This window comes from Gossypium hirsutum, chromosome D02, assembly GCF_007990345.1.
Source record: "Gossypium hirsutum isolate 1008001.06 chromosome D02, Gossypium_hirsutum_v2.1, whole genome shotgun sequence".
Lineage (NCBI taxonomy): Eukaryota > Viridiplantae > Streptophyta > Magnoliopsida > Malvales > Malvaceae > Gossypium > Gossypium hirsutum.
The window spans coordinates 11,125,644-11,141,960 of record NC_053438.1 but is presented as its reverse complement, the minus strand read 5'-3'; the positions used below and the strand labels follow the sequence as shown (position 1 = coordinate 11,141,960).

The following is a 16,317-nucleotide window of genomic DNA, read 5'->3' as shown; positions in this document are numbered from 1 at the left end:
TGTTAAAATTCTTAGTTACTTTTTTTAAAGACCGCTTGTTTGTTTTTTAGAGCTATTTCCAGTCTAACTAATTCAACACAAAGTGCCATCTTATATAAATCTAATAAACTTATAACCGGATGATCAAACTATAGGTTATTTATGCATCTTTAATCTAAACTGCTAATTCAATGAATTTACAAAGATGACTAGCAAAAAAGGTAACTTCGAAAGGCAAATCACATACCCAAAATCTACAAAAAGAAAAATAACATTCAGATAAAAAATTTTAAACCACCAAACTTCTCATCATTAAGAAAAAGACAATCTACCATTTTTTTTCAAAAAAATGTATGAAGCCTTATTTTTTAAATGTAAAATTCACATTGCTTTTTTTTCGTAACAAATTCTAGTAAATCTAGAAAGAGATTGAATTAAATTGTAACAATCAGCTAAATCATCATTATCAACTTTCATCACCGTATAATGTACAAAATAATTTCGTGACATTTTTACAACATCTAGAATTGCAATACTTTGTTTTAAAGTTGCCAACAATAAGGTGAAAAATGAAGTGCTCTACAACCTATAGAAGAAATAGTGAATCCCAACAGCCTTTCAGGATTGTGACAGCACTGTGCCAACCAGAACCAGGCAGCCAGTTTTCAAGGCAGAGGCATAGGAGGTTTCCACTTTGCAAATTCAACAAGATTCCTATTCACTACGGATCCATTACGCAGCCAAAATGTTTCAGCTGATTGGTGAAATTGCCTCACTTTCCTCTGAAGCTCCCACATTAGCGCTCGTATTGTAGAACATGGCTCCGAGTCTGGAGCATAAACCCACAAACATCTTACTTGCCTGCCACGACCTATTATCTGCTCTATGACCTCATCTGAAACACAAATGCGAAGTTCGGCCGTTTCATGATACTAAAGAGCTCAATAAGTAGAGTAAGAAGCAAAAAATAGAATATCTGACCTGGTATCGAAGCCAGGTAATCCAGAAGCTCAGGCCCTATTGATGTGGATGGCCATTTGATTGATATCTCTGTGTAGTCAATTACATTTTGAAAAGGTAATTCTACTTGATCTGATAAGATGACTGGAACACATTCCTGTTCATGAAAAAATAAAAGCAAATTACTATACTTCCATCAGCCTCACAATGCTTGTGTGCACATGTTTGAGAACGAGAGAGAGACCACAAAAAACGACTCATAAAAACGGAGGGTCCAAGATGACTCTCCACGTGGTGCGAGGCAAAATTTGGAATTGCCCAGGTGCTGAAAATATTCCACTCTTCCCAATTTGTTAGGACCACTGAACTGTAACTCTGGACATTCCAACTGCATATATTTTCCACGAGATAAATGAGAAAATTCTAGTAAAAATCAATCCATTTAGTATTTAAAAGAAAGCCTGCTAACAGAGTTATGAGATTTCATACTTCACATCAATCATCCAGATGCAGATAGAATTAAGAAGCTTCACCTTAACTCACATTCACACACACTTAACCACAGTAAGCACCTACACACTTTTCCTGTAATGCAATAGTTATAAAAAAAACGGCCTACCTAACCTAACTTCTGTTTTATTTCATCCATTTTTCACATTTTTCTTAGATATACCTTTACTTTAAAGAAAGGGATAGTATCAAACTCTATACTTCCCAATATTCAAGGATTCAACCATAAGGAAGTCGTGCATATTGACCAATAGAAAAATTGCATGCAATAAAAGGGGGAAAAAACTCATAATATACATATTATGCTTTATTCCACTCAGGCTAGTGCTTTTTTTTTTAAAACTTAAACTGACAAAGAAGGGAAACATACCTTATCTGGATATTGCTTTGCAAGCTCAATCAGCTTAAGACGACCAACCTTTTTTTGCGCCCGGCCTAAATAGTTTGCCAAATACTTTCTCTTAGATAGAGGCAACGGCTGGAAAACAGTAGCCCCTGTTTTCGTCATCCCATCATCAACATTTCCAGGAATGATGATATCTTTCCATGTATTAAAAGCACTAGAGTCTTTCTTATCTGTACGGTCTCCCTGCACAACACACAAATCAGTATTCTTTTGTTAAGAAAGTCAACATAAAACACAAGAGAACTTCAATTCTGAAGGCTTCAATTGGTAAGAAAAATTGAAATGTGAAAAATTAGGAATAACTTAAATTGAGACAAAATGACTTTTAACATATACCATTTGTAAGATAGAAAACCAAATTTACAAAAAATATGGGGAAAAATATATAATCCTTTACTCAAAACCTCTTTCCTTCCCTTCTGCAGTGTTTACAATTTGGAAAGAAAAAGAAAAGTACTAACTTACTGTGCGTAAAGAAAAACAGTTTTTCCATGTTTCCATTTTTCTCTCGTAGAAAGCATAGCTAATAATCATTCTACAACACATTTAATAATTCTGCATCTCCTAAAAGATTTAGGAACAATGAAACTAGTTTTCGTCCACCAAAAACATAAGTAGCAGTCATTTATAATTTCTGGTCGACAAGTGAGGCTGGCAATTTCAATAGAAAGAAATGGATACATATATATATATAGGCAGTTAAGCCTGGACCAAAATAATTCTTCCACCAAGAAAGGTGAATGTTTCCTCCCATGCACCTAACTTTAACACCTATTTTCAAGATAAGAGTCCTCAGTTCTAGAACCTAAGGATTTTCCACTGATAGCAATTCAAAGAATTTGAGATTCATTTCTGCTATTTTGCCCTGTGGCATAAAGACCTTAAAAGAAATCATCTAGCCGGTTACCATGGTTAGATTTGACAAAGCCAAAGCTGCCAGGTGCATATAAACAAATATATATATACTGTCTTTACAGAAAATCTAATATCTAAACCAACACAGGAGCTCAAACCACAAGAAAACAGATTTTGATAATTTTCCATAAGTTGGTTATATGACCCTACAATCAGTCGAATTCTTTCAATTTTGTTCAGCTTCTTTAATTGGGGACATACTAGTGATATGACACTTTTATGCCCCATGAATGTAATAGAGACAATACACTCAACCACTGAGTATAACCGATCGCGACCCAAATTCAGAGGCATATTAATAGGCACCAAATTGAACCATTACCCAATACAACCGATCACAACCTAGAAAAATAAAATGCATATGGTAAACACAAATCATAAGATCTATTGGATAGAAAAGACCAATACCTCAGGAGTGAGAATTATAGATCGATTTATATAGGTTGCCCAAGATCTAAACAAGTGAGCTCCAGCACCACTGTGATTGACATATAAAAAACAAACAACCTTGGAATCAAAGTTAATCATATTCAAACCTAACGAAGCAAAACATTAACAGATATACCTTGGGAAAACAAATATATGGTCACGCCCTCCTGACCTCCTGAAATACGGCATTTGGCTTAAAACCTGAAATAAAACAATTGTTATTTATTGCTAAAAATGAATAAGAATCATCTAATGTATATATTCAACAAGTAAAATGAAGGTTTTACCTTGACATAAGTTTGATTGATTTCTTTGTCATTAAGGCCACCCAACATCCGAACACATTTAACATAAGCTGGTACAAAGAATAAATCAGCTTCCTCTTTCTTTCTGGTTCGAAATCGAGATTCAAGCAATAACCTGTGGATTTTAACCTACAATTTTTTTTACTAACAATTAAATTTTAAAATTAAAGAAATTATTCCTAAAAACAAAGATCATTAAAGTAAATAAAATCTCAAAAGAAGAACATTACCTGAGAACCCCACTGGCCTTTGAGACAGGCATTGGAGGAAATGGAGCCGTCTCTACCGTACAAAAGGTCTTTTAAGCCGTCGATCTCGTTCTCGTCGTAGACATAGATCTTGAGAGAGAGGTGGGAGCCGTACCCTCGGTCGGGCCACAATAGGTGGCCGGCGTCATTGGTTTTGGCGACGTGAAGATTGAGGTGGCGATCGAGGTAGCAGGGAGACGGAGGGAAGGATTGGTCGAAGAGACGAGTGAAGAAGAAAGTGGCGGTTACGAGGATGAGAGCGGCGATCTGGTGAGTGCGAGTGCATAAAGGAGCGGTGTGGGAATGCGCTGAGAAGATTCGAGGCTTGGGACTCATTTGCTTTGTTTACAGTTTTTTCTGTCGATTATCTGGATTCAGAAACAGTGGAATCCCACAGACTCAAACTGTCGAGTGGAGCATCAAATGGATTTTCCTGAGCTAGAGCTTAAACCCTTTCCAGCCTTCTAGACTGGACGATACTAGCTTCAGCGACTGAAACGATGTCGTTTCTTTCGTAGGTAAATAAAGATACAATTGTTTTCTTTGCTTAAATGAAAAAAAAAAAAGAATTACTTGATCCAACCTGGGCCGTACTCTAGTTCAAAAGATTAGAATTATGCTTTTAATAATGGGTAAATTACACCAATAGTAACTTATTTTTGGTAGCTGACAAAACAGTCACTTTGGTTTTATTTCAGTTACTCAACTTTAGAAAAATAAAAAAACAGTCACTAACATTATCAAAAAGTGACAAACTAGTCACTTATTAACATTTTTCGTTAGTATTTTAACGGGATCGCTGATGTGGCAAGTTAATTAGCTAATGTGGCCAGTTAACTTGCTATGTTGGTGAAGTAGCTGAAGGGTTGGGGCAAATTTAGGGAAAAAACTGAAGGGCTGGGTTGATTTAGGGCAAAACAACATAAATTGATTGTGATTAAGGGGGGAGGAAAAGAAAATCTGAAGAGCTTGATTCTCAATAATGAAGCACTGAAGCACACAGCTCAGTCGTCTACATTCCCCTTCTAAATACCTACTCTTCATCTCAAGATCCTTGACATACATCTTCTTCTCCTCCTTTTATCTCATAGCTGCATCTTTGTTTCTCAACTGCCTGAAAAAAAAATCATTCAGATTCATCAATTGCAGTAATACCATTTATTATCTTCAGTTTTGGGTACTCGCAAAATACTTGGGTTTGTATGAAAATTGGGAAGATCAATCAAGCTTTAAAAGTAAAACTAGATTAAGCTTGAATTCCTCAAGTAAGCCATTACACCTCTACCTCAAAATAGACATGCAACTAAAAAAATTGAAACAAAATGAAGTTTCAAATAACAATAGACAAAGATGATAAATTGGGAATATCAATTTATACCTTTTTTGTTTCTTAGCAATGGGATCGTCTTTATTGATGTTGATGTGGGTCTGGCTCTGTTTGTGCAAATCACCACCGTCAACACCAACCACATTGCCGCCGCTACAAGGAGGTGAATCAACCAATAAATCGGCCAAGAAATCATCATCGGGGACAAATTGAGTCTCAACCCTGTGATTAAAATTATCATCCCCCATCAAAACCTTCTCGATCTCCTCGATCTGCAAAGACACCGCCGATTGTTAATCTGGATTCTAGTCGAACAAGGTTGAGGAGGAGGTTCTGTTACCTGTTTCGGTTCATTATCTAAGATATCTCCCAAATCGGGTAAGTCAACCTCGAGCAAAAGGGTATCCCAATTGATTTCCTCCATGAAAACCTAAAGATTTATGAAAGGGGAAATTGAAGTCTAATAGGATTTACAGAGGATGGAGCATATTTTGCATCTATTTTATCTCCAGACATCTTTATTTTTTCTCTTCTCTTATTCTTCTTCTTCTTCTTCTTCTTCTTCTTCTTCTTCTTCTTCTTCTTCTATTGCATAAACCCTAATTTGCTATTGATATGGCTATTTAAATTGGTGCTAACCGGCCAGTTGGACGATTAATGACACCAAGCAATCTGTCATTTGTCATGTCACTTTGTTGTTACGTCTATAACGGAAAACGACAAAAAGGATTGTTTTGTCATTTGTCTAAAGTTGAGTGACTGAAATGAAACCAATGTGATTGTTTTGTCAGCTACCCCAAAGTTGAGTGAGTGTTGGTGTAATTTACCCTTTAATAATTTATTTTCTTTGTTTAGTGGAACACGATTAAATTTATTCTGACTTGGTTGATGATGTAGCGAATGACAAGTAATTAAGAAATATTAAAAAAAGAAAACAAAGAAAATATAAAATTACAATAAAATTACTATAAAATTACAAAGTTTATTTTAGAAACAAATTTTCAAAAATAAAAATAAAAATATAAAACTATAAAATTTATAAAAACATGTCAATTAACTCAAAAATAACGGAAAACGACAAAAAGGATTGTTTTGTCATTTGTCTAAAGTTGAGTGACTGAAATGAAACCAATGTGATTGTTTTGTCAGCTACCCCAAAGTTGAGTGAGTGTTGGTGTAATTTACCCTTTAATAATTTATTTTCTTTGTTTAGTGGAACACGATTAAATTTATTCTGACTTGGTTGATGATGTAGCGAATGACAAGTAATTAAGAAATATTAAAAAAAGAAAACAAAGAAAATATAAAATTACTATAAAATTACAAAGTTTATTTTAGAAACAAATTTTCAAAAATAAAAATAAAAATATAAAACTATAAAATTTATAAAAACATGTCAATTAACTCAAAAATTGTAACTTGTTCAAAACTTACCAAGAATTATATTTTTTTATATTTTATTCAAAAAAGATATTTTATTTTTGGATCTAAGTTACAGTATAAAAATTCTAAAAACATTAGAAAAATTGTTAAAATTTTCTTAAAAAAGTACTTAGGAATTTTTTTTAAAAGATCAACCTTTTTTATATAACTATTTTTTGAAATTATAAAAATAAAATTATTTAAAAAATACACACCGCAAATGTAATCTTGACGTGAAATAAAATAAAAAAAATCTTAAAAATCTATAATACGTCATTAGTCGTCATGTCTTCAATATGCCACATCATCAACCAAATCATTAACTGTGCCAGTTGTCGCATTTGAAAAGCTCTAATCGATTTCTAGGTTTCAATTAAAGGCTCAATTGGTATTGTTTCCATTAAGAGCTTAATTTATTATTCATTTATTTTAAGAGGGTTTTCTTACCATTTTAGGTTTTTTTTTGTTTGTTTTAAGAAAATGTTTATTATGATGAAACCATTGGGGAAAAAGAATGTAAAATATGTCTATAATATATATAAGAATATGTTTGGAGAAATTTTTGAATTGATAAGAATATCCTTTATTTTCTATCATATTATTGATTTCATATTTAAAAATAATCACAATATTTAATTTATAATTATTAGTTAAAAAAGTTGAAATATAATAGAAGTTGTTATAAATATTCATTTAAAAATAATTATAATTTAATCAAAGTTGTACTAATTACACATTTAAAAAGAATTACAATTTAAATTACAATTATTAGTTAAAAAAGTTATGGTAATTTTAAAATAAATTTATTTTTTAAAATAGAACTCTAAGTATAAAATACAGGGAAAAGGTTGTGATAATTATAATTATTAGTTTAAAAAATTTTCACATAAACAAACATTGATATTAAATAGAGTTATTACTTGAATAGAATTTTAAGCATCTTATTTATCACTTAATTAATATTAGATTTAATTATGTTAATTAGTTATTATTTTGAATAATGTTACTTTTTATTAATTACATAAAGAAAAACCATATTGCATGTTGAATATGTTAAAATTGCTTTAGTTATCATTTGAAATTTTTCTATATTATAATATTTAAATTGATAAGCTAATATATTTTAAGTATATTTAATAATTCAAATAAGAAGTATTATTTTATGTTAATTACTACAATTAAAAAATAATATTTAAATATTAATTAAATATTGGATGTGTAAAATTCAAGCAACGCATATGACATTAAAAGGTAGTATTTATACAAAAAATGTAAAAAGCAAACAGGACTTTAGTTAAAATAATTTTTTTTTACTCTAATCCAAAAGAATATGTTGATTGAAAACTATCATTAAGACCAACTATAAGATATTTTTCTTCTAGTTGTATACGATATCAACTTGTTGGTACAAGGAATCAATAAAAATGAGATAAAGAAGAGAAAGTGGTGGTGACTAGAAGACCGATTCACCTGTGATAAGCGAAGAGTTAGAGTATGAAACTAAGAAGGTGAGAAAGAAGAAGGCTAGTGAAATTAGGGTTTTTTTTACGGGGAAGAAGAACGATACCGAGCTTTTTGTACTTTAGGGTATATATAGGGGAAAGTCCTTGTAAAAGCCCATTTTCAATGGCGTCGAAAATAATAGATTTGAGACCACGATTCCAAACAATCAATCAGTATTTTATTATTTATTTAGTATTCCAACCAGAACTGTAGTATGAACGATAAACGAGCTTTGTATGTGCAATTCATATAGTATTTGATAAGTCGAGTATGTGATGGATGTTCTGGCAATGAAACCAAGCTATAGGAATAATTCTGGAATGCATAGGATAAATCTAAAGGAAATATGTTAAGTCTTAAATGGAGTCAATGCATGAAGGTCTGTCAAGTGAGTCTGAGTCTGTTCACTACGATTGAGTCGTCTAAAGGAGTTTGTCAGGACTTTAAACACAATCATCCGAAAAAAAGTCCATGGCACCATATAATGTAAGACCATAACTGATGGGTTATGGCGTCATCTGGAAAGTTCTAAAGGAAAGTTATTACCTAATGGGTCTTCTGCGTGACCCAAGGCGATGAGTGGCAAACATCACGTAATATGAGTTTAGGCGAATCCATATTGTGAAAATGTGTGAAAATGGAAGCCTTTATGGTAATCTATGAAAATGGAGGCATTTTTGGCGATCTAAGGAAAAGAACGCCTTCGTGGCACATTTTAGAGGAAGGCCGTTGTAGCTATCATTTAAAGGGAACACCCTTGTGGTAGACTCTAACAAAGAAGAATGGTAAGTATAGTGAAACTCCGAGAGAATGGTATGAACGGCTAATTTTGAAGGAATGATAAGTATGGCAAACTTTGAAGGAATGGTTCTGTTAAATACCTTGGCATGGTCCATGTGAATTTAAGACATGAGCAGAGAAATTGGTACGCACCAAAATGAGTTGCAAATTCAAGGTATGAGTCAAATGGACTTGAAGATCAAGTCGAATAACAGTATTTAGTTTGTACGGAACTTAGAATGAGAATGGCTAAGGAACCTCAAAAAGGGCCCAACAAATAATATAAGTAATACATTAATGGATGAAGGGAAAACATAACTTAAAGGTAAGGTATGATGTCTACGATATAAAGGATAGAATTCTAGAATTGTACTTGCTAGAGACAAGCCGTCAAACGAAGAACAATGAGAGGATCAATGAAGTTATCAGATGCGTTGCATAAGTGCGAAATAGGTAAATGGAGTTTAAACTCATTAAGTTATCATGAACTTACCTCTGTGTTTTATATTATAGGTAAGTTGTTTGGGTATACGCCAAGGCTGCGCCAGAGGTGGCTAAAAAGGCTATTATGCATACAGAACGGGTTGGCAGCACAATTATAGTCAGTATTATCACTAAGGACTAATATGCTTATAACAGATAAAACAATATATTTAAGTTGTATTAATCACTTGTGAGTTCTCTCCATTTGAAAAGTTTTGTACAATGGTTGTAATTATTTACAATACGCGCAGTTGTAGATTATTAGGAATAGTATTCTTAAACAAGATGTAAAAGCCCAACTTTTGTATGTATTGTTTTATGCAAGTCTATAGTAGAGATGTACCACTTGAGATTCGTATTTGGTGAATTGGATTGGGTTAAGGGCGTTGCATATGTAAAATTATGTGTTCATGTTGATTAAAGGTTATAAAATGATATCGAGAAAATGATATATGTATGATTGGTATAAGAGATTTGAAACTATGAATATTGCATGTAATGGTACTATGAAATTATGAAATCGTCTAATTAAACAATGCTAGACATAGTAAGGGTATAGTTAGCATGCCATATGATTCGTATAAGTTGTTGGTGGAAGCATTCTAGCACTTTAGTGTAATTTATTCTGTGGAGTGTTAGCGAGATCAGTGCATTGATGCTTGATCATCACTTTAATACTTATTGTGGAGTGCTAAGGGATTAATTCGTGTACCCGCTCTTGTGTTTGCATCCAGTTAATAAGGGCTAAAAGTAAACAACGATATGTTATTTTAATTTTGATACTAAAATGTTATTCTGACACTAGTAATCAAATGTCATATTGATTCTAAAAATAAATATGAAATGATTATGATAATAAGATTGGTAAGAAACTTAAAAGTTAACACTGAAATGTGATTCTTAGCTATGAAGTATGAATCTAGTTATATGCGTATCTATTAAGGAATTGCAATATAAAAATTAAGATATACCGAAATATGAATATTATTAAAGTAAAAATACTTTAAGGTAACATGGTTCTCTATATAATTGGGGAAATACATTTTTATAGAACTAGATCTAATACTTAATACTGAATGTTGTTCATATGTTTTGTGGTTTAATGCATTAATGTTGATTTCATTTTATGTTAGTACCATTGAGTATTTAATATTTAGAGTACAGATTTATTTATTTTTGTACAGGAATTTAGCATAATTTTGATAGATTAAAAGTTTCGCGAAGCATCCAAGACTCAACAGTTCTGCTCAGATCAAGTTTGTGTTCTTTTATTTATAAATGGTTAAAGGCATGTACTTAAGTTGAGTCATATGGTTAAATGTCATTTTTGGGCCTTTTGATATGTTTTGGTACTTGTTGGACATTTGAATGTCCTAAAGTTGAATTAACTATTTAATTTTGATGTTTATAAACATAATTATGCTTGATTAATAAATGGTATAATTACACTAAGTGATGATGCATTGGATGCTATGTCTCGAGACATGACTCACAATGTCTCGAGACACTTAGTTGAATTTTGATAATTGAGTTTGGATTCGAGTTTTGACTCCGTACTTGACCCTGAACAATCTTGACATGTGTTATATAAGTTTGTTTTGACATCAATAATGTATGATTACATGCGAGATTGAAAATGTTTTGAATTATATTATGATTAATTGTTTAAATTATTTCGTAATTACTTTGAGATAGCCTGAGTTGCTCAAGCAACGTAATGTAATATTGCGCATTCGAAGCCGACGACGAGATCGGATGTAGGGTGTCACAAAGAGAATGTAAAAGGGAAAATAAAATAAAATTTAAATTTGTTTGATAGGAAAGAAAACTGAGGAAAAAAATAAGAGAGATAATCATTTTCCAGTCTAATGTATAAAAACCAATAATTTCAAATTAAAATAAGAAGAAGAGAAAAAATGAAAAAATATATATACTAAATTAAAATTATGTAAATTTTGTTATGAATATCTTATTAAGTGGATGTCCATCATGATCAATATAAAATTTTAATGTACTTTAAATTCTAGTAGTTAGTAGAATTAGATCTTTATTTCTTTTATACTTTTTATGCCTATAAATAGAGACTCTGATGAAGCATTGTGATCACCTTTTTTATCAATAAAATATATTCTCTATTGCTTTCATATTTTATTTGTTCTTTATTCTCTCCATCTCTCTTTATTTTATAACACGTTATCAGTACGATGATTCTCTATTTTTTCAAAATCTTTCGAAGCCGTCCCACAAATTAATCTTCAAGATGTTGAAAGATTCAATCTCAAAATGGATGCTCGTGATAATAGTTAAGGTGATGATGATGAAGTTAAAGATCTTTAGGTATATTTTACTATTTTTTATTTATTATATCATATTTATTATAATTGGAGAATAATCATGACAACATGAATGGATAGATTTTAATTTAAAATCCACGTGTATTTACGATGGTAATTATGAAATAAAAAATCAATAGAGGCGTTTAGAAGTTTGTCTTACTAAATTTGTTGTATTCCCCGAAGTGAATGTAAATATAAAAAAAAAAATCAAAGATATACTCATGGACCACTAAAAGTGGGAACATAGTAATAAATAAAAGAACAATAAGAGTTCTCAAGATAACTCTTCAAAGGGTAAATATAACTTATGTTATCAATATGATATGAAATATTATTGGCCACGTATGTGGCGTATGCTCAAATATTTTGTTTTTGTTAATATTCTTTGAGGAATGATATAAGAATGTAGTAATGAATTCTATCATTATAAATAGAAAATATTTATCTTATTTGGTACTGAAACAAACAAATATTATTTCAATATTTGATAGTATAAAATTAGTTGAAAGCTCCAGAAGAGCTAATATATTAATATCTAAAAAACACAAAATTTGCTATTCCCTGAAGCGAATACTGCATATAATTATTTGGAAATTATATTTATTAACTTGGTGGCATTATAGACTTCATATTAATTTAGACATTTCCAGTAGTAAATGTCACAATAGTGCTTATATGTGGATAAAAATTAAAAGGAATGATAATAAAATTATCAAATTGTTACAATTTAGTACAATTGAAACACATGTTAAATTAAACCAGAAGTTTACTGATACAAATGTGTTTGCTACTTGGCGTGACCAGTTAGACCATCATGGATTGTATATGATGCAAAAATTAATTGAGAATTCATATGGACATCCATTAAAGAACCAGAAGATTCTTTAATTTAAAGAATTCTCATTTGTTACTTGTTCTCAATAAAAATTGGTTCTTAGAAACTCACTAGCTAAAGTTGAGATTTAATGTATTGCATTTCTGAAACGAATATGGGCACATTCATCCACCATGTGGATGAATTTGATATTATATGATTTTAGTAGATGCATCTACAAAATAATCACATATGTATTATCAATTTGCAACCTGCTGTTTGCAAAATTGATTGTTTAAATAATTAATTTTAGATAATACAATTAAGACAATTCATCTTGCTAATGCTGATGAGTTTATATCTTAGTCTTTTATTGATTGAGTTTGAAAAACTTTTGTAAAAGTTTATTATTTATGCGCATAATGGTTTAGAGAAATTATTGATTGAACACCTTTAATTAATGTCTAAACCATTACTTATGAGAACTAAACTCCCTATTTTAACATGAGAATATGTTGATTTACGTGTTGTACGCATCAAACCAATAAATTATAAATACTCCTCATTACAATTGAATTTTGGTCAAGAGCCAAATATTTCTCATCTTACAATTTTTGGATGTGCGTATATGTTCCAATTGCTCCACCACAACGCACAAAGATGAGTGAATCCTCAAAGAAAGTTAGAAATATATATTAATTACAAGTTTATTTATATTATTAAATGTTTTGAATGTATTCGAGATTCAATTATGACATGATTTGTGTTTACAATTTTGATTCGATAGTTTTCCGGACATTAGGGGGAGAGAAATAATAACTTATGATAAGTTAAGGGGAGAGTAATTTGAACCAGAAATTCAATAAGGATAACTCATTACAAGTTAACTGTTAGATGTATTTACAAACTTAATGAGAATAACCAAGTGTTATATATCATCTAATATTTTAATTTGAAATCAAAGTCCCAGTAGGACAATCAGTTAGAATATATAATAGATTGATTGGTTCCAAAGATGAAAATTCTTCTAGATGGTCATATAGTGGAGGCTGATGCTCTAGAAGAAACCCAAGACATAACTAATAAGTAAAACTCTAGAAGACATCCAGGTACCTGAAACTAAAGATTACAATAGTGAAAATAAGAGATCTCGATAAGTTATGTCAATTCGAGAAAATAAGGAACCGAATAATAAAAGCGATCGACAATGATTTTGCATGCGATATTATTACTGAAATAATGAAATAAAAGGAGGATCTTGAATAAATCTATTGAGAAATATAGATATGGAATAAATTGATCAAAATAGAAAGGCGCAACTCAAGTACAATTAAAAGTCCAAATATCTAAAGGTATATAAAGCCAATGAGGGTGCAATTAAAGTAGTTTTGCAAAAGCGGAATAAAAATATGAATTTTTTCGCTAAGTCTTGGTATTGATTATGAAAAAATATAATATTCTTTTGTGGTGGATGCAATAACCTTTAGATATATTATTACACTGATAATTCATAAAAAATTTAACTTGCGTCTAATGGTTATTGTTACAACCTTTTATGAATCATTATATAGTAAAGTTTATATTAAAATCCTTAAAGGATTTAGAATGCTAGAAGCATATTGAAATTCTTGAGAAATTATTCATTTATATGAATTGAAATAATTGAACATATGTGATAAATTTGACTTAGTCAATAGTAGTTGAAATATGATTATAAAATGATCCAAAATACCTATTTGTATTTTTATAAAAGAATCATGATTAAAGTTTGTTATGATTATTGTTGGATCACCTGAAGAGATCAAAATATATTTCCCCCAAATTTCCCTCACTCATGACTTTTAAAAGAATGGTAATATAAATGCTTAGCTATACATTCAAATAGTCATTTGAAAAACTAGTATTCAAGATTGAAAATGTAAAACATGAGAAAGTATGTGATGTTTTCATAAGGGGGAGTAAATACGTGCTGTACTCTTTTTCCCTTAACCTAACACCATGTTTGGTTGGGTGTATTGGCTATCCTAATCGGTGGGCCCAACTTAATCCCCCTTTAATCCGTTGTTTGGTTGGTTGTATTGCCATTACGTCCCAAATCTGTTCATTCCCTAATACACCCGATCCCGTAATAGGTATTCCCCCCATCCAGCGCCGATTAGAGAATCCTTACCCATTTCTTATTTTCGTTTCCTTTTTCTGCCTTCATAGATTTCTGTTTCTTCTTCCATCGGTATTGCAGATCTGTCATCATTTCTTCTGCTTTCATAATAAATCCTCAACATTGTCTTCATCGGAGGCCGATTTCAGGTATGAATCTTTACTTCAACATTGTGTTCGGCTTTCTCTGTTTTAATTTTTCTCTCCTTTAGATTTTTCAACATTGTCTTCAACATTGTCCCCTTATTTGTCTCTCCTTTAGATTTTTCTCTCTTTTTTTACTTAATTCAGATATTTAATTTTCTTTCTCATGATACCATTGTTGACGTAGCTTTAATTTTAGTATTTCTTGTAGTTTTTCTATCTTAGAAATTGAAACAGAGAGTTTAGGATTTTGAGAGGTTTGGATTCTGGTGAAAGAGTTGATGTCAGGTTCTCTTATGATACCATTGTTGACCCTTTTACTCGTTTTCTCTTCTTATTTTTTTGAATATTTAACCTAAATTTTCTGAAAACATGCTAATTCATTTTTATGTTGTTGATGATGGTATTTTGATGCAGAAGAAAACCCATGAAAGCATTAACAACAGATTGGCTCTCGTTATGAAAAGTGGGAAATACACTTTGGGTTACAAAACTATTCTCAAATCTCTTAGAAGCTCCAAAGGTATTCCATTGTTTCTTTAAAATTGAACTTATTCCTCTCCCATATTGAAATGTCGAGCAATCTGGTTGTTGTTTTGAACATCTCTGTCACTTGTAGTTTGTTTTGTTATATTAAAGTGAATGAATTCCATTTTGGAAGATAGTGTTTAAACAGATTCTGTTTGAAAATCGATTTTTCCCATTGTGTTGCTAATATAATGGTGATTGAGCATTGGAAGACATGTATACTTATTTCGTTGCGTGTTGTAGGTAAGTTGATTATTATTGCCAACAACTGCCCTCCTCTTAGGAAGTCAGTGATCGAGTATTATGCCATGTTGTGCAAAGTTGGAGTTCACCACTACAATGGAAGTACGTTCCTTAACCTATCATTATAATTATTTAGAACCAATGTTTACTTTTCATGTCACATTGAATCGAAATCCATTTTACGATCCCTTCCCTTGCCCTTTCAATTCTTTAGTTTTAGTTATTTGTGAAAAGCTAGATAGAATTGCTTTTTCTAGTGCTGCTGATGGAAATGGTAGAAGAAACGTCTAATCTGTATGTCACTCAGAAGCCATTTGATGAATTTATTGATATGGACGATATTTTTTTAATTGGTAATACTGTATCTTGATGGAAGCTAACTATTATTCTAGTTTTCACATGTAAATTGTGATGGTGGTTTGTTTTAATGGTTGACGATTCCCTTAAAAATGTGTGTTCTGTTTTTGCAGACAACGTAGATTTGGGAATTGCTTGTGGCAAATATTTCAGAGTGTGCTGCCTCAGCATTATTGACCCTGGTAAATATAAGGGCATTGATGATAACATGTTCAATTTACATATTTCACATGCTGCCAATATGTGATGAAAGTGTATGAATCTTAATGAACCGTTGCTGATTCTGCTGAAGCGTTTTTCTGTCAAATTCGGTGAAATGAGTTTTCTAATTATGATCAATAATCTTTTTTTGAGGTCCGTTTTCAAGTGTTTCATTAAATATATTCAGCAGTAGTACTGTTTAATTTGTTTTTAATTGTAGGTCACTTGATTATCTCATGAAGCATGCTGTTAATTTGCAAAGTAGAAAGT

General features: G+C 31.2%; 3 protein-coding genes across 3 annotated transcripts; 1 reads left to right on the top strand and 2 right to left on the bottom strand.

Annotated features, from left to right (window-relative positions):
• Positions 1 to 413: 413 nt before the first annotated feature.
• LOC107910423 (probable glucuronosyltransferase GUT1) lies at positions 414 to 4,276 on the bottom strand. The gene is made up of 8 exons (XM_016838261.2): positions 3,735 to 4,276; positions 3,487 to 3,633; positions 3,336 to 3,400; positions 3,179 to 3,248; positions 1,820 to 2,038; positions 1,184 to 1,327; positions 961 to 1,096; positions 414 to 874 (listed from the first exon to the last, which is right to left on the bottom strand). Exons 1-8 carry the CDS (start codon positions 4,086 to 4,088, stop codon positions 645 to 647), a joined length of 1,365 nt encoding a protein of 454 aa, XP_016693750.1. The 5' UTR covers positions 4,089 to 4,276; the 3' UTR covers positions 414 to 644.
• A 556-nt stretch (positions 4,277 to 4,832) lies between these two features.
• Positions 4,833 to 5,595, bottom strand: LOC107908030 (uncharacterized). Its single transcript, XM_016835309.2, has 4 exons — positions 5,554 to 5,595; positions 5,420 to 5,509; positions 5,131 to 5,351; positions 4,833 to 4,866 (listed from the first exon to the last, which is right to left on the bottom strand). The coding sequence occupies exons 1-4, from the start codon at positions 5,593 to 5,595 to the stop codon at positions 4,833 to 4,835; spliced, it is 387 nt and encodes a 128-aa protein (XP_016690798.2).
• Positions 5,596 to 15,090: 9,495 nt separating this feature from the next.
• On the top strand, positions 15,091 to 16,094 carry LOC107908031 (60S ribosomal protein L30-like). The gene is made up of 3 exons (XM_016835310.2): positions 15,091 to 15,241; positions 15,490 to 15,591; positions 15,960 to 16,094. The coding sequence occupies exons 1-3, from the start codon at positions 15,091 to 15,093 to the stop codon at positions 16,091 to 16,093; spliced, it is 387 nt and encodes a 128-aa protein (XP_016690799.2). The 3' UTR covers position 16,094.
• The last annotated feature ends 223 nt before the right edge of the window (positions 16,095 to 16,317 follow it).